Genomic DNA, 22,709 nt, shown 5'->3' on the forward strand with positions numbered 1-22,709 from the left:
TTTTTTTTTATTTATTTTATTTTATTAAGCATGCATGAAAATTTTCAAGTTTTTAGATGATTCTTGTGATAAATAATGCAAAATGTTGTTTGATAAAGATTATTAGTCAAACTCTTTTTTTTTTTTTTTTTTTTTTTCATATTACCAAAATATGTTTTATCAAATACACTTAATTATTAAACTTCTTCTATATATATATATATTTATGATTTCAATAAAAATATATAGCATACAAGGTCTAGTTTAAATAAAAGTATTTAATCATAAAAATCTCATTTAACATATGAAAAACGTTAAACACCCCATAAATTATATTGTAATCACTAGTTCAATATTAAAAAATATGATTAAGGACTCCTATAAATCTATGATACACAAATACGAACACAAATAATATTACAAGTACAATATAGTAATACGAACAATTTTTGAAAATTATAATATGATATAGTTGATAGGACACTATCACGACATGAGTATGACACAAATAAGAATACGAGTATGACACCCAAATAAGTGTCCGTGCATCTTAGTTATAAACTTGAGTTAAAAAAAGAGACAAATTGTGTTTTTAAGGTGAAATTATAAAACATTACATTAGGAAAATGGTTAGATTAATTATACCAATCTAGGATTAATAAATAGTGCGGTAAAAAAAAGGTAGGATTTGAAGCATAAACATAGGCTTCACTACCAAATACCTTTTTTTTTTTTTTTTTAAGAATTACAATACTGAAGTTAATAAGTTATTATTATTATTTTGAGAATGTTAACCAATCCTTAGGACATTAGTTTAGAAGTATTTTTAAAATAATAAAATAAAAATGTTGTTGAAAGTTTTATATTTTTAATGAAAGTAATGTAAAATTTTTTTATTATGGTTTATTAACAATTGCACTAAGACATCAAAATATTTGGGAATGATTGTTTCCACAAAAAAGAAAAAAGAAAAAAAATTGAGGCCCGTTTATTTTTTAAAATGGGCTTGGGTTTGAAAGTTATATTCAGAACTGGGCTCGGCCTAAAAGAGGTTTCCTAGCGAACAAGTTGTCTGTCCGATTCTTAGAAAGAAAAAGGAAAAAAAGAGAGAAGGTTGTCTTGTCCTTCTTCCTCTCTGCAACAAGGTTTAACATCGGCGTTATTTGACCACTGAGTTTTGCCTGGGTTTCATTCAGTTGTAATCAAAACTAACAATGGCAAAGGATTCAAATGATACTAAGAAGAACAAGAAGGACGAGAAGAGAGACGAAGATCTGGTGGGTTTCATTTTAACACATAGTTGATGTCGTTGTTGTATAGTAGCTATTGATTTTTTTTTTTGGTTGTTGTTGGGTCATTCGCATAACAAATTTTGTGTTGTGTATTGTGTTTCAGTCTGAAGAGGATCTTGCTCTGAAGCAACAATTGGAGCTGTATGTGGAGAGAGTTCAGGATGCTGACCCTAACTTACAGAAGGTTGCGCTTGAGAGCATGAGGTAATAGTTGCTTTCACTTTATATAATTCTGATCTTAATGTTATGGTTTAAGTTTGGGACTTTGTTAGCATTTTTGGGTATAAGTTAGAATTCATCAATTTGGTTCCTTGATTGATAAAAAGTTAAAAACATATTTGGGGTTTTAGATTAACTTTGAAAACATTAGCTCCTTGTATAGAATGGAAACATATGTCATGATAGCATGTAAAATTTTGATAATTGTAGGCAGGAAATCCGAACCTCTACGAGCTCCATGACTTCGGTCCCAAAGCCATTGAAATTTCTGCGTCCACACTATGGAACATTAAAGGCATTTTATGAAACCATGGGGAACTCGGAATTGAAGGTATAATTTTGTTTGCTTGGACATTGTCTATTATAGAAGTAGCATTCTGGCTTATCTAATTAACTTTCTTTGTCAATGCAGAAGTACCTCGCTGATATACTATCCGTTCTGGCTCTCACCATGTCTGCTGAGGGAGAAAGGGTACGGCTGAAGTTTAGTGTATTATTTTTGCTGATTTGTTAAGTTGATTCTATTTACAATTGCTAAAGTAAATTCCTTTCATGTTATTTGGGACTAACATATATTTCATTGCTTTTTCTATTGCTGAAATTTCTTTTAGGAGAGCTTAAAATATAGATTGGAGGGTTCAGGAGGTGATATTGGCTCATGGGGCCATGAATATGTGAGGTGAGTGTCATCTGATTAAAATACATTGTGGTCTCTATTGGGTTTTTAGGTGGTGGTATGTAGTTTGATCTGGTCAAATCAAATTTCATTGTATGGCTTTTAGGTTATGGTAGTGTTTGAAGTTCAATCCATATAAATGAATATTACCCTCACTCACTATTGATTATTATTATTTTTTATGTGTAATCAGGAATTTAGCTGGAGAAATTTCACAGGAATATGCTAAGCGACAGGTTAGAAATCAATGCTATATTAGTTTTCTTTATGAAAAAAAAGCTTGTTAGAGGTACTAGGACCATTCTATAAATCTTATTTTTAAAAATCAGTAAAAAACAACTTTTCATTCATATGCATTTACAGCTCAAAGCAATAAAAATTTAATATTTGGTTCCATATGCATCTTGATAAACAGATTAAAGTCCTTTAAACTTTATACTATTATTTATTACGATATCCTTGCTTCCCTGGATTTGAAAATATGTATTATGTGGTATGGCATTGGAGTAGTATTACATCTTAATAATGCTCATTGCTTCAAAGAGTGGTGCATTCTCTTTCAATAGAGTATTTTCTCTAGAATTTTATCTTCTTTGGCCTTACATACTTTATTGTTAAGAACTCGTTCTTAATTTTAATATATTTAATTTCTTTGAATTTACCACAACAGAGTGAAGAAGTTCCAATCGAGGATCTTATGGAGCTTGTTCAACAAATAGTTGCTTTTCACATGAAGGTATGATTCAGTAACATGTTACAGTATGGCGACTTTAGGTGACATTTGATAGGATTATTTTATTTTATTTTTAGTTTTTAGTTTTGTTCTAATCAATGTGAATTGCAATGCAGCACAATGCCGAGCCTGAAGCTGTTGATCTTCTAATGGAGGTATTGAGCAGTATTTCTCTTTTGATCTGATTTGTTTATTGTGCTTTCCTGCCCTCAAATTTTTTTTCTCCTTTTGGTGTTTGGCCGATAATGAGATTTGTGTAATCTGACTAATGCTAGGTTGAAGACCTTGATCTTTTAATAGAGCATGTCGACAGCACGAATTTCCGAAGGACGTGTCTTTATCTGACTAGTTCGGCTAGGTAAGTGGGATTATACCATAAATTTGTGGAGATTTTTATCCAATGGATTAATCTTTTTACTTGTCACAAAAAAAAAAAAAAAGATTAATCATTTAAGACTATAGAAGCCTGAATTAAAAAAAACAGGAGAGGAATTAAAAGTTACGGTTCCCCAGCTAGCATGGGATTTTTATAGGGGGGGTACTGGTTCGTGGTTAGACCAATTTGGTGCATGTATTACTTATTATTATGTTGTTGTTGTTTTTTTATTTTATTTTATTTTTAAGTATGTTTAATTTTGAGTTCTGTTTTGGTCATTTATTGCTCTTTTTCTGGTCAAGTCACATGAAAGTTTATTTATTTCTTAAAATAAAAAGATATCTGCATTTGGGCTCAAAAATTAAATCCCTTGAGAATACTATGTAACTATGTAAAAGATTGACATCTGACATGAGCTTGCTCTTGTTCAAGGATTTGGAACACTATACTTGATAATAATTGGAACACTTTTGCTGCTTGTTAAGGGTTGAGATGAACAGGTTATTATTTACTAAAGAACATTGCAACATAAATTTTCTGCCTTATATGAAATGCTATACCAATACGTTCAGTAAATGACAACCTTTTTCCTTAGGTTCTTATTTCTAAAGAGTATTGCAACTTGCAACATTAGTTTTTTGTCATGCATGAAATGCTGCATCAAAACTAAGTTTATCATTGCTCAGTAAACTACAATCTTTTGACTCGTGTTGTTTATTTCACCTCTCTCTTTCTCTCTCCCCCCCTTGATGACATTTCACATTGCAACATAATGCAGATACCTCCCTGGACCTGATGACATGTTGGTTCTAGATATTGCCTACATGATTTATTTAAAATTTGAGGAGTATCCAAATGCACTTCAGATTGCCCTATTTCTGGATAACATGCAGGTTTGTACTTTAAGAAAAATACTTTTTACAACTCATCCTTCCCTTACTATTCAATTGTGCATTGTGTTCACCTGTATTTGGTGAAGAGCTGCAAGAGGAATTATATTTCTTCATTGATTGAAGAATTTCACAGCTACACATTACTAGGAAATCTTATTAAATACTTGTTAAAATTATGATGCAATCCTTAAAATGTTATTTTGGTTTGGTCCTCATAGTCTAAAGTATTTGTTGGCAGTATGTGAAGCAAGTTTTTACTTCCTGTGATGATCAGCTGAGAAAGAAGCAATTCTGTTACATCCTTGCTCGCCATGTAAGTCTTGAATTCTACATACTTTTGATTTCCTTTGAGTTTATATTGTTGACTAACTTGTTCATCTGGATGAATTTTAGAGATTGGGTTTGATTTTGTATTCTTTATGAATTGAACTATTTGGCATGATCCTGCACTGTTGCTAGGATTATATAGGAATTTCCTCTTTTTGTATTTAAAGGCAGTCATGTCCATATTATTGGGTTATAGCATCTGTCTAATATAGTTACTCTGTCCTGATCATTGTTGCTGGGTATTATTATAGGATGATGAAATAGTCATGACTGTTGTCCTTGGTCAGCATATTTCTTTTATTTTATTTTTTAGGGATGGATTGTAGAGTTTGATAATTTCTTGTACTTTGTTGCTATTTTTTGACATGGGAAGGGTAACTTATGCTAGATGATTAACAGAGAGGGTGCAAGTGGTAAGAAACTTGTGGGTGAGGCTTGGAATTGGATGTGAGGGAGTTGCTGTTGTCATTTTGTTTGAAAGGCATCAATTTAACTATTCTTATGTATGAATTTTTGTTATTGGTACTTTGTTTGCTAACTGATATTTGGTTGTTTGTTCTTCCATTCAGGGTATTACATTTGAGCTAGATGAAGAGATGGCTGCAAATGATGATGACCGGGAAGCGTTACAGGACATAATAAACAACACCAAGCTAAGTGAAGGATATCTAACACTTGCTCGTGATATTGAGGTTATGGAGCCCAAATCTCCTGAAGATATTTACAAGGTTTGAGCTTTTGATCTGTATAATTCATAATGCTAGATAGATTTGACCCTCAATGACCATAGAGTTTTTAGTTTGGTTTTCTAAAGATTTAAGAGTTGGTTGTTTTACTTATCAAAAAAAGTAAAAAAGAGTTGTTTGTTTTATGTATTTTAGAGGTACCTGCCCTAGCGTTGTTTATTATTACATTTTTTCATGGAGGAATTTCATCTAGTGATATCATGAAGTTTCACTCCTCATATATGATTCCTCTGTTTGTTTATGGTTCTTAGTCTATACTTTTGCCAAAATGTTCTCATCACTTGTTTCTTCTTCTCTCTTCTTTTCTTCTCTTCTTCTTTCTTTCTTTTTCTTTTTTTCTTTTCTTTGTTCTTTGTTCTTTTTTCCCCCCCTTTTTTTTAAAAAAAAAGTAGGAAAAGATTGCTTAAATCTTTTTCTTGGGTTCCTCTTGAGTTGTGCTATTGTCCTATCAGAAGTCTTCCCATATATGATAATAGAAGTTCAATATACTGTTGTTTTATTTTTATTGGTTAGTCACACTACCACAGTTAGTTTTTAACTCATGATTTTATCCTTCCACTCTATTCTTATGGGGAGAGGAAGTGGCATTTGAGCCGAGTTTTATTGACTAAAGGTAGCTAGTTCAAATAAAGAACTTCTATATTGTGATTGTTGATAATAATTTATGGGCCCTAATTTTTAAGACATTTAAAATTATTGCTCTTCTATCTTGAATATTTGATTTGATATTTAAGACATTTAAAGGTATTGCTCTTATTTCTTTGTTTGGAGACCTTGATGACAAACAATGTCATTTAGTAGTTCTACTATGCATATAGTGATTTATTTCTTCTAATTATGATGCTTCCAATTTTTTATGGAGTAGTCTAGGAATACTTTGCTGCCAATATATTGATGTTATGCTAGTCTCTTTGTTCCTTCCTTTTTATCACTTATATACTTTTTTTCTTTAATAAAATCATTACTTACATGTGCGTGTGTGTTTTATGCAACGTGCTCGTAGCCTATATGACTAGCTAGGTAAAAATCATAATCATTGAATTGCTTGGGCAACAATGTTTGTGATTTTATAACTTAAAGTTTTTATCCTAAGTGCATTAATTACCATAAATGGAGATAATAAAAAAAGGAAAGTAGAATTTGTGTCATGTTGACTAATTTGCTTTTTCTTGCATTTTTATAGGCACACTTGCTTGATGGCCGGGCTAGTGCTGGTGCAACTGTTGATTCGGCTAGACAAAACCTTGCTGCCACCTTTGTTAATGCTTTTGTAAATGCTGGCTTTGGTCAGGTAACGTGGTTTTTTATTTGCATGAATGATATCATACGGGTGTGAGTTCTCTTGATTTTGAGTCTTATTTTTGCTGCAGGATAAGTTAATGACAGTCCCATCTGACAATTCAAGTTCTGGTTCTTCTGCTAACTGGCTTTTCAAAAATAAAGAACACGGGAAGACTAGTGCCACAGCAAGTCTTGTATGCATCCCTATACTGCATGGTTTATCTATTTTTATGTATTCATCCTCTATGCCAAATTCTTATTGCCTTCTATCCTAACAGGGTATGATATTACTGTGGGATGTTGACTCTGGACTTGCCCAAATGGACAAATACTTCCACGCTAGTGACAATCATGTCAATGCTGGTGCGTTATTAGGAGTTGGGATCGTAAATTGTGGTATCAAGAATGATTGTGATCCGGTGAGTTTAATCAACTATTTTTCTTTACACTGAAGATTGTATGACCTGAATTGCATTAGTCTTACTCTTTTTTTATCAGGCACTGGCACTTCTAGGAGAGTATATAGATAAAGAAGACCCATTCATTCGGATTGGGGCAATAATGGGCCTTGGGATTGCGTATGCTGGTGCTCAGAATGAGCAGGTGAAGTATCTTTTTTCTTTATGTTGGTGAATGTTTTGTGATGTCATTCTTTATCCTTTATGCAAAGAATAACATGTCTGCATGTATTTACTGATCCCATGCAGTGATGCTTTATTTCACTAATGGTTACTGAGGTTGATATATAAAATTACTTGGTTGAAAAAGTCTTTAAATTGTAAAGATTTGGGCTTGTAATGTCTTTTCATATGAAAGCTAACTTATAACTCTTTTTGTCAGTTACGGAGTAAATTGGCTCCTATACTCAATGATACTAAAGCTCCTCTTGACGTGATTGCTTTCACTGCAATCTCATTGGGTTTAATATACGTGGGTTCTTGCAACGAAGAGGTTGCTCAGGCAATTATATTTGCATTGATGGACCGAAGTGAGTCAGAGTTGACGGAGCCCCTAACTCGTCTTTTACCACTTGGGCTTGGTCTTCTATACCTCGGGAAGCAGGTACCCTCTACTACTTCCCTTCTTACTCTTGTACTGGTTGATTTGAGAACATGGATTTTTTTCGTTCCATTATGTAAATTTCTTTAGGCATTGTTTGGGAGCATTCATATTAAAGGAATGGAATGGAATGACTAAATTATAAAGGAGTTGAAATGAGCGAAACGAATGGAGTGGGTAAAAAGAATGGCAAGGAACGGAATGGAATTAAATGAAATGGAACTAAACTATCTTGTTTGAATTAAAAAAAAAAGAAAAAGAAATGGAAAGGAATGTTGATAAATACTTTTATAATAACATTACATTTATTCCCTTCCTTTTAGAAAAATGTAAGAAAGGGGCATTTTTTATAACATTATATTATTTTCATATATTTATATTAGTATCAATAATAATTATTATTAGTACTAGAAAAGGAAAAAGATTATCTGCAAATCAGATTAGAAGAAAATTCCTTAATACCACTATGTGGCAATTGATAAAACATTGACATGTACTTTTTAGTCAATGCCTTTTTTGATGATTGCTGTGACTTAAAAAAAAAAAAAAACATTTGGATAATGTCATGAGTTGCCACGTAATGGGTTAAATGAGATTCTTTCAAACCGGTTGGGAGAAAACTGTCCTTTAAAAGGGATAAAAATAAAATAAAAGAAGCAAGAAGATAATAGCGCTAAAAACAAACTGATTCTGATGATAGCTTAGAGCTTATTTTATGAATAGGGGGATCAAAATTATATCACATTTTGTGTAAGACAACAAGATTCAATTACAAAAATTTAGGAGTATAAAAAATAATGAGGTATTATTGGGTAAGGTGAGACAAATAAAAAAGAGGGGTATTTTCTTTTTTGGTTCAATGAAGCATTATTACTTATCAAAAAAAAGAAAAAAGAAAAAGGGTGTTCCTTAGCCATCATTTTCTCCTATTTAAACTTCTAAAGATGGGAATGATCATTCCATTCCTTTCCAACTGTTTCCCTCCTCCCAAGTGAGCTGTTAATGTTAATTTTTATTTCTTGGTTTACCATCAATGTGGCCAAAGATGCCATACAACATGACTATTGAAGGTTACGACTCTAACCCTTTGGTTATCTTTCAATTTGTCTCTGGTGTTTGACAGGAAAGTGTGGAGGCAACGGCTGAAGTTTCTAAGACCTTTAATGAAAAAATCAGAAAATACTGTGATATGACATTACTTTCCTGTGCCTATGCTGGAACAGGGAATGTTCTTAAGGTATTCTTTTAAAGGCAATTTAATCATACCATTTGTAAATTTTTATAGTCCATTGCCAATGAGCTTTGGCTCAAAAGGCTTTTCCTCAAAATGGGTGGAGCTTCAGGTCGTGGGTTCACAATAATTGGGCATGTGTAAATTACGAATATTTATTTTTTTGGTAGTAAATTATATAATTTATTACTTTCTTTTACTTGTCCATAGTAACTGATACTTTTTCTGTGTAGGTTCAAAATCTTCTGGGTCATTGTTCACAACATCTAGACAAAGGTGAAACTCACCAGGGTCCTGCTGTGCTTGGAATTGCTATGGTTGCAATGGCTGAAGAATTGGGGCTTGAGATGGCAATTCGTTCATTAGAGCATCTTTTGCAGTATGGAGAGCAGAATATTCGCCGTGCTGTTCCTTTGGCTCTTGGTCTCCTTTGCATATCAAACCCTAAGGTATTTATCTTTCTAGCCCTTGCTGATTACTCTTTGGTTGGGACAATTTGGTCCTTATATAAATCTTATGGCTTGTTTGGATAGAGGGGGGAGGGAGGGGGAGTAGAGTAGATTTGGCTAAAAAGTAGGTTAATTTCCAGCTAACTCTACTCTCCTGCCCTCTACTCCTCTACTCTTTCTCCCTCCCAGGAGGGAGGGGGAGCAAGGGAGAGTAGAGTAGATTTGGCTAAAAAGTAAGTTAATTTCCAGCCAACTCCACTTTCTTGCCCTCTACTCTCCCTCCCTCCCCTTCAATCCAAACGGACCATTAGGTTGTATCTTTTCTTGGATGAGTGAGATAGCCACAGATGGTGGGGTTAGAAATGCCTGCTCATGCCAAGTGCCTTGTAGCTCAACTGACACATCTTGGTGTTTCCAATGGAGACGTCTTTGGTTCAAATCCCCCATCCCCCAACGATCAAGGTATAAAAAATAAAAAATTATAAGGAAAGAAAGAGAAGAAATTCCTGCTCATCAGTCTCAGCTGGATTGACTTTAAATGGCTTTTGAAATGCTTCCTAAGTATTGGATAAGCAAATTAACAAAACTCATCTATACAAAATTGAATTCACTTGACACCCAAATTCAAGGAAAACCTGTATTGGAAGTCTACTTTCTGCATTTTGCTTGTAATCTGAGTATTCATCCCCTTGTAATCTAAGGAAATTATATAACGATGATGTGTGCAGATAAGCTGTTTGAATCGCTTTTAAGCTGAGGACAAACAGTATTTCTCCGTGATTTTGCTTTGCTTATCAATTTGTTGATTGGTTGTTATGGTCAGGTCAATGTTATGGACACATTAAGCAGACTTAGCCATGACACAGATTCAGAAGTAGCAATGGTAATATGATATTAGAACTTTTATATCTATTTGTATTGTTATTTCTTCAGTTACCGTTTTAAGGCTAAAAGTATGTATTTGGATGCTACAGGCTGCAGTAATGTCGTTAGGCTTGATAGGTGCGGGCACCAACAATGCTCGAATAGCTGGCATGCTTCGTAATCTTTCAAGTTATTACTACAAAGATGCCAGCCTTCTTTTCTGTGTAATGCTTCTATTGAATTTCTTATACTTTTCTATACAGTATTTCATAGAGTTTTTTTTTTTTTTATATGAAAATGATGGAGTTCCTTTGCCTTTTTTACAGGTGCGAATTGCTCAAGGTCTTGTACATATGGGGAAAGGCTTATTAACTCTTAATCCATTTCATTCTGAACGGTTCTTGCTTTCCCCGTAAGTAATTGTTTTTCATGGAAACCTTTGCAGCCCACTTCACTTGTTTAAAATGTATATTATCTTTACCACCCTAACCTAAGTCATTGAGGATTCCCCTCCATTATTTTCTCTTGCCTTTTGTTCCATTGTATATTGTGTAAACAAATTCTTTTTATCCATCAGGACTGCACTTGCTGGAATAACTGTCATGCTACATGCATGCCTTGATATGAAAACAGTTGTATTGGCAAAATATCATTACATGCTCTACTTCCTCGTTTTGGCCATGCAGGTTTGGGTTCTCCCTATCTCTTGTTCTTCAATTTGGTGGTCAATTTTTAATTTAATATATTGGCCTCTGATGGTTAATCCTTTTTGTTGCTTTGACAGCCAAGAATGTTGATGACTGTTGATGAGAATAACAAGCCTCTTTCCGTACCTGTTCGAGTGGGTCAAGCTGTTGATGTTGTTGGTCAGGCGGGTCGTCCCAAGACCATCACTGGTTTTCAGACACACACAACACCAGTTCTTTTGGCTGCTGGTGATAGAGCAGAATTGGCCACTGAGAAGTAAGCATTCCCTTCAGTGTCTTTGCAATTTTCACAAATAAAAAGTCACTCTATAGCCTTTATGTGCTATTAAATTGCTCACATCACTTCTTTTTTTGTTGTAGATATATTCCACTATCCCCAATATTAGAAGGGTTTGTAATCTTGAAGGAGAATCCAGACTATAGAGAAGAAGATCATTAGGGTGGGTTCCAGAAAAATGTGACCAGCTAAATGGATCATTCTATTTTTTTTCTTCATTGTAGTTTAAATTTATGTCTCTTATGTTGTTATTTATTATCAATGTAATCATTCTAGGTAATTCCATTAACGTTGTTTTTCTGGCGTTTTAAGTGATAGCCTAGTGATAATGTTATCATTTGTGATGTGCCGTGTTTGTAATTTGAACCTCATCTCTCCCTCCCCTTTTTATTATTTATGTGCAGAAATGCTCCTGCTGTGCATAATGTTTATCAACTGTATCAATGTTTCGGAGTCATGCTAATGCTCTGCTTGGTGTTGGCTCTAATCTTAGATCAGGGTCTTGTTCTAAGGTGAATCTATCCCCAATTTTAGCCGGGTTAAAGTGGGTCAGCCTGCTACAGAGTGAATTTGGCGTAACAATTTTTTATAGGGTTCTAGACTTTTGTTATATAAAACAATTTTATTAATCATAATAACAAGTAAAAGATCTAAAATTGATTTGGTTTTATTGATTCCAAACAAGAATTTTTATAAACTTGAGATTTAAGAGAGAAGCGTAAGAAAAAGAAAAAAAAAAAAAAACTTATTATATAGAAATAATCAAATAACTCACTAAGAATAAATAAAGAAAAATAATTTAATGTAAAAGTTGTGAAACATTAATACGTGAAATTATATATATATATATATATATAATATATATATAATAACACCAAAAAACAAACAATATTTTTGTTGAATTATTTGATTTCGTGTTGAAAGAACAATAGTTACAAAACTACTTAATATCTTTTTTATTGTAATATGAGTTCAAGTTACCCATCATAACTATTGAATTACATTTTTTTTAATAAAAAAAAGATGTTATTAATGTTATATCAAAATAATGTTAACATGACTATTCCATGCATTTATATATTTTTTCTTTAAATTGAACAATTTGACCATTGATCATGTAAATTACAGGTGAAAGAATAAAGGAGTAAACAACGAAAGAACAAAGTGATTTAGAAAACAAACCTCAATATCGTGTTATCCTTGTTTTAGGATACTCTTTGCTATAAAACAAATACAACCATATATGATATTTGCTCGTAACTCCATATCATATCATATAAATTTTTTTTTTTATATTATAAAAATTGGGTTTTAGAAGTTGAGGTTGTGCCAAATGACTAATATATATATATATTTTTAATTTTTTATATGTGACAAGTTGTTGCACAATTATTAATTATTAGATTAGGTAAAAAATTTGGTAGAATTTTTTGTCGACGAATAAGAGATATAAGATTTGATTTCTGTTGACATTAAAAACTAATTGGTGTTTTTGTTTGATAATAAAAAGTAATAATAAAAAGTGATCATCATAGGTTTAATAATTATTAAATTAGTTTATTTCATTAAAAAAAACCAAAATTTTTTATTATTTAAAGTGAAAATTCTACTCCAATTAAAATTCTATTTATATTAGTAATTAGTAATGGATATGATAATTTAATTTTAAGTAGTTATCAAAAAAAAAATTTAAGTAAAATTCTATTATCTAATTTAAAATTTTTGAAAAATTAAAATAAAACGAATTTTCTTTTAATTAGTTAATAATTTGCTTATATTATATTAATTTGCTTATAGTCTTTTATTTTCATAAATTTTTTAATTAATCCACAAATAGGAAGCTATTAAAATAAAAAACACACACCCACTGTTGCCCCCCATACACAAAACTCAAGCCAGTTCGAAGTTCGAACCTAACAAATCAAATGGTCAAGGAGAGATAAAAGGAAAGCAAATCAGCGCGAAACAACAGGTTCTCTCCTCTCTCTCTCTCTCTCTCTCTCTCTGTGGAGTGTGCGTTTCATAAAATATAGGGTTTTAGAGTGAACCTAGGGTTTTTCTTGNCAAATCAAATGGTCAAGGAGAGATAAAAGGAAAGCAAATCAGCGCGAAACAACAGGTTCTCTCCTCTCTCTCTCTCTCTCTCTCTCTCTGTGGAGTGTGCGTTTCATAAAATATAGGGTTTTAGAGTGAACCTAGGGTTTTTCTTGTGTGGACAAAATTTTCGCGAAATTTGATAATGTAGTTGCGAGTAATTGTTTATAGCAGCAATCGCATATTAGTGTAATGGATTTGTGAACTTGCAGATTGATAATTTTTTGTGGAGCATAATTCTCGAATTTCAACTTCAAGCTTAGTTCGGAGGGCCATGGCTTCTCTGTTCAAGGTAAAATCGCTGCCCGCCTTTCTTTTTTTTTTTTTTTAGTAATGTTTGTAAAATGTGTTTAAGTTTTCGTATATTAGAGCCGAAAATTTTTAGATTTTCAAAACTTGAAGTAGAATTGGGTTTTGTTGTTGTTGTTGTTGTTGTTAATTTTGTGTATTAACAAAATTAATAAGTAGGAAGTTCATATGTAATTGTGTTAAGAAGGGTAAGATGTTCTTGCTTTCGGAAACGTGCATTTTCGAGAGTGGCTGTGGTTGTCCCATGAAATTTTTGACCTTGTCGGTTGTCATGATAGTATATTGTAACTAAGAAGGGGGCAATTCAAGGATGGGAAATAGCATAATAGAAGATTGAAGCAAAAGTATATCATGGATTCTTGTGGATGAATTTGGTTTTTTTGACTTATCTGTTATTGTTTTTAGAGGACAAACAAAACTGGCCCTAATTGTTCTGTGCATGTGTTTTAGGTTTCTTGATCGATATGTTTTTTTCGATTGGTTTTTATACGTGGTTCTAATTGCATATATTGTTTTATTTTATATTTTGAAGTGCTTAACTGCCAAGAAGTAAAATTGAGCATTAACACCGCTCTCTCAATTCTCCCTCCCCTCCCAAAAAAAAAAAAAAAAAAAAAATCAGTGCTTGTTAAAAATCAAAGTATTTTTACTTTATTTATTACCAGACTATTCTGTTCTTTTTGATGAAAAAGACCGCGATGACAATTCAACAGTTGCTGTGTGCTTGAAGCTACCAGTCATTGTTCCTAAACTATTTATGTAACGAACTGATCATCTTGTTTCGCATTATTTTTAGGATCCAACAAAGCTTTCAGCATATAGGGATAGAAGGTTTTCTGGATCACAAGAAGACTTTGAACGTGCACTCCTGGCATCAATAACTGTCTATGTAGGGAATATGTCCTTTTATACAACAGAAGAGCAAGTTTATGAGCTTTTCTCCCGAGCTGGAGAAATTAAGAAGATAATTATGGGCTTGGATAAGAACACAAAAACACCTTGCGGCTTTTGTTTTGTCTTGTAAGGCTCTGTACTTCTTAATCGTTAACATATTGGAAAGAAGTTTTGATGGTATAAATAGTCTAACTTTCCTTCCAACTCTTGCCCTTTTTTTCGGGTTGGTTTACAAAATTTTAACTGGACTATCCAGATGGCTAGTCCATTTCTAGTGCTCTTATATTTTAATTTTGGTTGGTTAACACTTTTTAAGCGATTTCTTCGACTGTTTTAATCTTTCATAAGCTAAGACGGTCCAATGTTTTTCTTTAAAATGTTTAAGCTGCTTCATGCTTCATCACTTCCTATTCTGTATGTCACATTTGGACTTTTTAGAAGTAATTTTTGTTGTTACTGCATGTCAATCCACTCACGCCAAGCTTTCTAAGAAGTGATGGCAGCCTGAATGGACAGTTCTAAATCAAATATAACTCAATTCTTGTCAACCTGACATGTACTGAAACTAGCATATCAATTTGATTATGATAAATATCCATCCCTCATCTATTTTTTTATTGGTAAGTTTACACAAGCACCTGGTGAATCTTGAACCCATGATCTCATCCTCTACCTTGCTTTAACAAGGGGAGGAGGTGCCGTTTTAGCTAGAGCTTGTTGGTATGTTTGCTTATTATATCATAAAAAATATAGTTTGTTGCTGAGCATATTAAATCTAGAATTTCCTTTAGTTAGTTTTTCCTTTTGTGTATCTCTTGTATACCTATCATGTATGGTATTTTCTATATGTGTCCCTGCTTGTTTATTTACTCTCTAAAGTTGGTTCTTTTGCATGCTTTGATATAAATAAACTATTTGTTATCGTGAGTTGCAATTTTCCATAATTAATATTCACTTTATTCTATTACTTATCAAAAAAATAAAAATAAAATTCACTTTATCTATTTTATGAACTTGATAATGCCAATACCCAGATTTATAATTTTATTCCAGTATTGGATGGGGCAAGTTGCTTGTGTAATGTTTATTTTTGGTAATCCATTCATGAAATTGTCATATCTTGGTACCATTTTTCATGAATTATGTGCTTTATATTGGTACTAAGTTGCGAAGAAGGATGCCAGGTTTCTTGCAGCAACTTATTTATCATAACTAAATCTCCTTATTGATCATTAAGTTTGTGCTTATCAGATTCTACTCTCGAGAAGATGCTGAGGATGCTGTCAAATATATAAGCGGCACAATTCTCGATGATCGCCCTATTCGTGTTGATTTTGACTGGGGATTCCAGGAAGGAAGGCAATGGGGCCGTGGGCGAAGTGGTGGGCAGGTAAGCTGCTGTGCCTGAAATTTATTGCCAAACATTACCCTTTTACTTGCTTTAATTTAGTCTTGTTTGTACAGGTGCGTGATGAATATCGTACTGATTACGATCCTGATATCCTTTTGGCAGTGGCATTTTAGTTTAACATATCTGTAATGTCTTACAATGTGGTTTTTTTGTCATGATAGTGCTGATTTTTCTGAGCAGTCATGTTTTTACTCAATAATATTTTCTTGAGTGTATAGTAGGAACTAGAATCCTCCTAAAAAAAAAAAAAAAAAAAAAAAAAAAAAATCAGTGCTTGTTAAAAATCAAAGTATTTTTACTTTATTTATTACCAGACTATTCTGTTCTTTTTGATGAAAAAGACCGCGATGACAATTCAACAGTTGCTGTGTGCTTGAAGCTACCAGTCATTGTTCCTAAACTATTTATGTAACGAACTGATCATCTTGTTTCGCATTATTTTTAGGATCCAACAAAGCTTTCAGCATATAGGGATAGAAGGTTTTCTGGATCACAAGAAGACTTTGAACGTGCACTCCTGGCATCAATAACTGTCTATGTAGGGAATATGTCCTTTTATACAACAGAAGAGCAAGTTTATGAGCTTTTCTCCCGAGCTGGAGAAATTAAGAAGATAATTATGGGCTTGGATAAGAACACAAAAACACCTTGCGGCTTTTGTTTTGTCTTGTAAGGCTCTGTACTTCTTAATCGTTAACATATTGGAAAGAAGTTTTGATGGTATAAATAGTCTAACTTTCCTTCCAACTCTTGCCCTTTTTTTCGGGTTGGTTTACAAAATTTTAACTGGACTATCCAGATGGCTAGTCCATTTCTAGTGCTCTTATATTTTAATTTTGGTTGGTTAACACTTTTTAAGCGATTTCTTTGACTGTTTTAATCTTTCATAAGCTAAGACCGTCCAATGTTTTTCTTTAAAATGTTTAAGCTGCTTCATGCTTCATCACTTCCTATTCTGTATGTCACATTTGGACTTTTTAGAAGTAATTTTTGTTGTTACTGCATGTCAATCCACTCACGCCAAGCTTTCTAAGAAGTGATGGCAGCCTGAATGGACAGTTCTAAATCAAATATAACTCAATTCTTGTCAACCTGACATGTACTGAAACTAGCATATCAATTTGATTATGATAAATATCCATCCCTCATCTATTTTTTTATTGGTAAGTTTACACAAGCACCTGGTGAATCTTGAACCCATGATCTCATCCTCTACCTTGCTTTAACAAGGGGAGGAGGTGCCGTTTTAGCTAGAGCTTGTTGGTATGTTTGCTTATTATATCATAAAAAATATAGTTTGTTGCTGAGCATATTAAATCTAGAATTTCCTTTAGTTAGTTTTTCCTTTTGTGTATCTCTTGTATACCTATCATGTATGGTATTTTCTATATGTGTCCCTGCTTGTTTATTTACTCTCTAAAGTTGGTTCTTTTGCATGCTTTGATATAAATAAACTATTTGTTATCGTGAGTTGCAATTTTCCATAATTAATATTCACTTTATTCTATTACTTATCAAAAAAATAAAAATAAAATTCACTTTATCTATTTTATGAACTTGATAATGCCAATACCCAGATTTATAATTTTATTCCAGTATTGGATGGGGCAAGTTGCTTGTGTAATGTTTATTTTTGGTAATCCATTCATGAAATTGTCATATCTTGGTACCATTTTTCATGAATTATGTGCTTTATATTGGTACTAAGTTGCGAAGAAGGATGCCAGGTTTCTTGCAGCAACTTATTTATCATAACTAAATCTCCTTATTGATCATTAAGTTTGTGCTTATCAGATTCTACTCTCGAGAAGATGCTGAGGATGCTGTCAAATATATAAGCGGCACAATTCTCGATGATCGCCCTATTCGTGTTGATTTTGACTGGGGATTCCAGGAAGGAAGGCAATGGGGCCGTGGGCGAAGTGGTGGGCAGGTAAGCTGCTGTGCCTGAAATTTATTGCCAAACATTACCCTTTTACTTGCTTTAATTTAGTCTTGTTTGTACAGGTGCGTGATGAATATCGTACTGATTACGATCCTGATATCCTTTTGGCAGTGGCATTTTAGTTTAACATATCTGTAATGTCTTACAATGTGGTTTTTTTGTCATGATAGTGCTGATTTTTCTGAGCAGTCATGTTTTTACTCAATAATATTTTCTTGAGTGTATAGTAGGAACTAGAATCCTCCTAGGTGAAGGGTGCTAAGAGTTGCATATATAAAGAAGTAAAGATCATTCATGACAACTCTAGGAGCTTCCAAATGGGATATGCTTGATTTTTTTTTTTTTGATAAGTAGGATATGCTTGATTTTTAAAGTAAGTCTAACTTGTTCTGGGATTGAGTTCACTACTATTTGGGTTTTGTAAAAAAGAAGAAAGATTTCATTGTCATTTGAGGTTCTAAGTTGTTGGGATGTAAATGACAGTGCATGTTTGTTCTGTCAACTTCTTTTCCATTTGTCAAATTTTGGTTAAATTGCACGTTTGAGCTTCCAAGTTTGGTCCTTGTTTCAAAATCATCTTTTGCTGATTTTCTGGTGTTCAGATGATTTTGAAAGAGAGAGAATAGCTTAGGGAGTTCAAATTTATTCCCAATATGTTAATCACCTGTGTAGTACTTGCAAATCACACTTGTTGCTGATTTGGCCCTTTTTTTTCCTTTGTTCAGATTTATTTACATGTAGATTTGATGCCATCTGAGTGTCCTTAGTTAAATGAATTCTGTTTGCCACATTAGCATTTTCCATCAATCAATGGAATGGTGATTACTTTTTGGAAAATTTTTAAAAATATAAGGTCTAAAATGAAACACTTAAAACTATAGGAACGATTTTAAAAACAAGGTTTAAAATTCGAGGATCAAATTCAAATGTGCAATTTAGCCTCAAATTTATATATGGTATGTCTTGCAAATTAACTTCATTTGACTTGTGCTCTCAAAAGAAAAGTTGTCTCAAGTTGCTGACATGCATTTGTACCCTTGCCTTCTTAATCATTTGCTGTAAAACTTTAGACATGCTCGATTAGTTTCCTTAATATGTTATACGTAGAGGAGGTTATGGGAAGTTAGTACAGAGAGAGCTGGAAGCACAAAGGCAGCTTGTAGATTATGGTGCTGGTTCCTTGGGCTCTTTCCCACCAGTTATGCCACCTCAGTGTAAGTTATTCCGATTCTTTTCATATATAGATCTCTAGGTTACAAAATACACCCATGTCCGTTTTAATTTTCATGTGAATCCTGGTTGACTATTAATTATTCAATCAATTGTAAGGGTGTTGTATTGGTAAATTGGTTACATGTGTGGATAAATGTACAGCTAGTTTTTGTTATTGAGAAGAAATGCACAATGAAAAATAGACAACTGTTATAAAAGGAGGATCAAGCATCATGGAAAAGCGACTGGACCTAGAGAACCATTGTTTGAAATAATGTTATTCAGTTGACAAATTGTTTACCTTGGTTCTAAGTGCCCACCTGGACTACCATGATTCCCTCTCTATCATACAACTCATTCTTGGTTATATTTTTAAAATAATTTTTTTAGAGAAAAAAGGAAGGGGGGGTTTGAGGGGGGGGGGGGGGGGGGGGGGGGGTTGTGCAGTTAAGAAGTTTATTTTTGGTTAGTAAAAGCACGCTTTTTTGCAGAGTGCTAATAGATTGATGGTAGTTCCTTTGCACCCACTATCTCTTAAATATATTTATTATTGCCGACAAAACAAACTTATGTACAAAATTCTTGGAAAACCACATTAGTCCTAACGTGACATGTGACCCCTTTACATGGCATGGAGTGGCATGAACCTAATCTTACACCAAGATCACTTGGTGGCCTCTTGGATACCATTAGATTAACAGACTTTTTATTTTATTTTTTATCTTCCTTTGGTTTTTGAAGTCATTCAGGGTTTTGCATATTGGGCCCTTAGAAAAGCTTTATTGTTGGCATAAATTTTAATCTATTATGCATAGTTATCCCACCCCCACTCTCCTCGTTAAATCTATTATGCATTAAAATTACTGCTTCAACAATCACTTGACTGTTAAGTCTTGCAGATGGTAGACATGGTGGAAGCCATGGTCATGGGGGATCTTATCGTAGAGGTAACTGCTTTTCAAGAATATTTATTATTTGATTTTTTTTAGGTCCATACAATTGTTTGGTTCATTTATGTATTGTATTAGACTTTCATATGGTTGGAGATTGTATTCTAATTGATGTCTCTTATGACACAGATTACCATAGGAAGCGACACCGAGATGATGACCGCCATGGGCATGAGACCTCAAAGAGAATCTCAGATCATGAATCCAGGAGAAGTTCTGATCATGACTCGAGACCGGTAAATTTCTAATGAATTGGCCTAATTCATGTGGTTATTTTTCAGTTTTTTTGAAACTGGACTGTTTGAAAAGGCTGTTCCTAAAAAATTTGGGCTAAAAAAAACTGTTCTTTGATAAGGTGCGGTTTTAAACCGCTCTCCCAAATGGGTACGTGCACATAACACATGGTTGCAATTGCCAACCTGTTGCAAACATCTTTCCACAGAACTTATATAATGTGCTTCCATTTCATTAAATTGTCAACAAGTGATAACTGCCATTACAAAGTGGCAACAGCCACAATTTTTGGCATTGGTAGAGGCCAGGAATCATGGATGCTATGTGCTTCTGTTGTAATTTTTTCAATATTGATATTTTCTATCAATTTCACATTGTTTTGATGTGACAGGAAAAGAATCCCCGATTCCGAGAGAGTGGTGACTCTGATGATGACGAGGAAGATGATCGGAAGCGACGATCCTAGTAACATTCGTGTTACTGTATTTTGATTTATATAGTGACATTTTGTTGGCATTTCTGTTCTGTGGTTCGATAAGAGAACATGTTTCTGAATTTAGTTATGTTTCAATGTAATAGTGCAACAACTGGAAAACAGCAGATTTTGCTTTTTATTTGAAGCATTTTCACTGCTATGTTCAGTCTCTGAATTTGAGGGTGGTTTTCTACATGGAAACAAATGAACTGGAGAAATGAAAATGGCACGTTAAGAAAATGCAGCCGTCAGCACGCACTTCAATTTGTACCGTTATATGTATTGAGAAGCGCATGGTTAGAACTTAGCAGCAATACTGTTTGATGTACTATTGCACCAAAAAAAGAAAAGAAGAAATAACTCTTTTCGCTCCCCCCAAAGAAACGGTAATCTTTTTAGCTTTAGTTATCATTTTGGTCACTCTTAAAATAATCTCTATCGTTTCAAATGCACTCGTCTAGCTCCTAACTTTTTGATAGTCACTCAAGATACTTTATGCCTTTAAGTGGATGGTAAAAACTGATGTGGTTAATAGTTGACATTAGAAAATTATTATTCTGCCTTTAAGTGGATGGTAAAAACTGATGTGGTTAATAGTTGATATAAAAAATTGTTGTGTTACCTATATTGTCATGTGGGCTGCCATGGGGATTTATGAAAAATAAAATAAAAAAACTCAACTATACTAAAATCCTGAATCTGCCAGAATATTTTTTCTTAGCTCTCCAATTGGGCAAAAGAAATAGCATCTTAGATCCTCTTTCAAAGATATTTTCTGGTAAAGGTAAAATGCAAAAACACACTTTAGTAAGAACTAAGAAACAAACAGAGAAAGCATAATAAACTAATCAATAAAGCAAAAGAGCCAAGAGTGTGACCTACGCTTTGTTTGTTTTAGCAATGATATTTTCTAAAAAATGGGTATTTTTTATAAAGTATTTTTTTAAAAACTATTTCATTTTCCAATATTTGGTAGCAAACTTAAATGAATTAAAAAATAATCTCCTAACTTCTCTTTAGCTTGCTATGAGATAGATTCGTTTTCCAAAAAAATTTAGTGGAAAACAATCTCTAAAAATAAGTCATACTTTTTATGTTAACTAAAGATAATTTTTTTTAACTCATTTTTTTATGCTACCAAACACTGGAAAATTATCTTTACACAAGGTTTTCTATCGAAACAAACAAAGCATTATAAAAACGTGTTGTAAAAACATTGTGTATAAGCATATTCCCATCCAAGGAGCGAACTTGTATACATTAACCTTTGAAATTGCCTCAAAACTCTTCCCCATCAAGAAATCCAAGCTAGAGTTTCTTGATTCCATAAATTCGACTTCCCCATATAGAATGTCTTCATGACTCAAGTGAAATGAAAAAAAACTTTGAAATGATCATTACAGAAGCAATGATTTGGTTTGATTTGATTTAATCTGTGGCACAAGAAAATCTCATGTTTGTGATAGATTTAATGTTCAGTTTTTGAGTTCTTGTGTTTTTGTTAAATTGTATAAGATGGGTTTCTTGTGATTTCAATCCCAAATTTATAAGATTTAGGGATTTTTTTTAAAAAATTTATATATAAACAAAATTAAAACCATTGCAATAAAAGTAGCATAAATATAACATTTTAATCCTGTTAGCTACCACTATGCACCCTTGAAGTTAGCACGATAATTACTTCACAAATATAATTACTTGTAAGGTATGGGGAGACAAGGTTCAAGTTTTTAGAAGGAAGTTTCGTATACATATACACTTAGACTAGGTTAGAGTAGAATTTCTATCTTATATATATATATATATATAAAATAATCCAACATATAGTTTATTAGTAGAATCTACATAAGTACCCATGACTATAAGTTCCATTTATAGATACATTTCCACATCCACCCTAACTCATGGATAAGACGGCAGTTGCTCATAGATGCAGCTCAAGTAGTCTTGGAATAACATTGTTGACCTTAGTCAATTACCCATATAAGCTAGTATGGATATGGATCCGGTGCAATAGTTAGGGCTATTGCACCCTACGATTCCTCTCACACCATTTTCATTTTTTCAAAATTATTA

The 22,709-nt window shown here is 33.0% G+C and overlaps 3 protein-coding genes across 4 annotated transcripts; all 3 read left to right on the forward strand.

Annotated features, from left to right (window-relative positions):
• Positions 1-1,069: 1,069 nt before the first annotated feature.
• Positions 1,070-11,544, forward strand: LOC112013240 (26S proteasome non-ATPase regulatory subunit 2 homolog A). The gene is made up of 25 exons (XM_024045629.2): positions 1,070-1,256; positions 1,375-1,475; positions 1,701-1,821; positions 1,903-1,962; positions 2,102-2,169; positions 2,360-2,402; positions 2,837-2,902; positions 3,016-3,054; positions 3,175-3,257; positions 4,054-4,168; positions 4,407-4,481; positions 5,065-5,223; positions 6,425-6,532; positions 6,612-6,716; positions 6,801-6,941; positions 7,021-7,125; positions 7,363-7,584; positions 8,705-8,818; positions 9,046-9,261; positions 10,085-10,144; positions 10,236-10,349; positions 10,452-10,537; positions 10,703-10,811; positions 10,910-11,088; positions 11,193-11,544. Exons 1-25 carry the CDS (start codon positions 1,194-1,196, stop codon positions 11,269-11,271), a joined length of 2,631 nt encoding a protein of 876 aa, XP_023901397.2. The 5' UTR covers positions 1,070-1,193; the 3' UTR covers positions 11,272-11,544.
• A 1,408-nt stretch (positions 11,545-12,952) lies between these two features.
• LOC136061496 (nuclear cap-binding protein subunit 2) lies at positions 12,953-16,000 on the forward strand. 2 transcript variants are annotated; one of them, XM_065773114.1, is made up of 5 exons: positions 12,953-13,081; positions 13,416-13,495; positions 14,309-14,532; positions 15,658-15,796; positions 15,871-16,000. In XM_065773114.1, exons 2-5 carry the CDS (start codon positions 13,478-13,480, stop codon positions 15,928-15,930), a joined length of 441 nt encoding a protein of 146 aa, XP_065629186.1. In that variant the 5' UTR covers positions 12,953-13,081; positions 13,416-13,477; the 3' UTR covers positions 15,931-16,000. The 2 variants fall into 2 exon arrangements, with proteins under 2 accessions (XP_065629186.1, XP_065629185.1); XM_065773113.1 differs by lacking the exon at positions 12,953-13,081 and adding an exon at positions 13,168-13,228.
• A 244-nt stretch (positions 16,001-16,244) lies between these two features.
• On the forward strand, positions 16,245-20,873 carry LOC112013239 (nuclear cap-binding protein subunit 2). Its single transcript, XM_024045628.2, has 7 exons — positions 16,245-16,486; positions 17,612-17,750; positions 17,825-17,858; positions 18,866-18,976; positions 19,874-19,921; positions 20,054-20,160; positions 20,550-20,873. Exons 1-7 carry the CDS (start codon positions 16,365-16,367, stop codon positions 20,622-20,624), a joined length of 636 nt encoding a protein of 211 aa, XP_023901396.2. The 5' UTR covers positions 16,245-16,364; the 3' UTR covers positions 20,625-20,873.
• The last annotated feature ends 1,836 nt before the right edge of the window (positions 20,874-22,709 follow it).

The sequence above is a fragment of the Quercus suber genome, unplaced genomic scaffold (assembly GCF_002906115.3).
Source record: "Quercus suber isolate HL8 unplaced genomic scaffold, Cork oak 2.0 scaffold_69, whole genome shotgun sequence".
Taxonomy (NCBI): domain Eukaryota; kingdom Viridiplantae; phylum Streptophyta; class Magnoliopsida; order Fagales; family Fagaceae; genus Quercus; species Quercus suber.

Coding starts and splice junctions, on each gene's coding strand:
- LOC112013240 (XM_024045629.2), top strand. CDS start 1,194: ATGGCAAAGGATTCAAATGATACTAAGAAGAACAAGAAGGACGAGAAG. Junction 2,403..2,836: donor AGGAATATGCTAAGCGACAG/GTTAGAAATCAA, acceptor TTACCACAACAG/AGTGAAGAAGTTCCAATCGA. Junction 6,942..7,020: donor TCAAGAATGATTGTGATCCG/GTGAGTTTAATC, acceptor TTTTTTTATCAG/GCACTGGCACTTCTAGGAGA.
- LOC112013239 (XM_024045628.2), top strand. CDS start 16,365: ATGTCCTTTTATACAACAGAAGAGCAAGTTTATGAGCTTTTCTCCCGA. Junction 17,751..17,824: donor GTGGGCGAAGTGGTGGGCAG/GTAAGCTGCTGT, acceptor TTGTTTGTACAG/GTGCGTGATGAATATCGTAC. Junction 18,977..19,873: donor ACCAGTTATGCCACCTCAGT/GTAAGTTATTCC, acceptor TAAGTCTTGCAG/ATGGTAGACATGGTGGAAGC.
- LOC136061496 (XM_065773114.1), top strand. Junction 14,533..15,657: donor TGCGGCTTTTGTTTTGTCTT/GTAAGGCTCTGT, acceptor TGTGCTTATCAG/ATTCTACTCTCGAGAAGATG. Junction 15,797..15,870: donor GTGGGCGAAGTGGTGGGCAG/GTAAGCTGCTGT, acceptor TTGTTTGTACAG/GTGCGTGATGAATATCGTAC.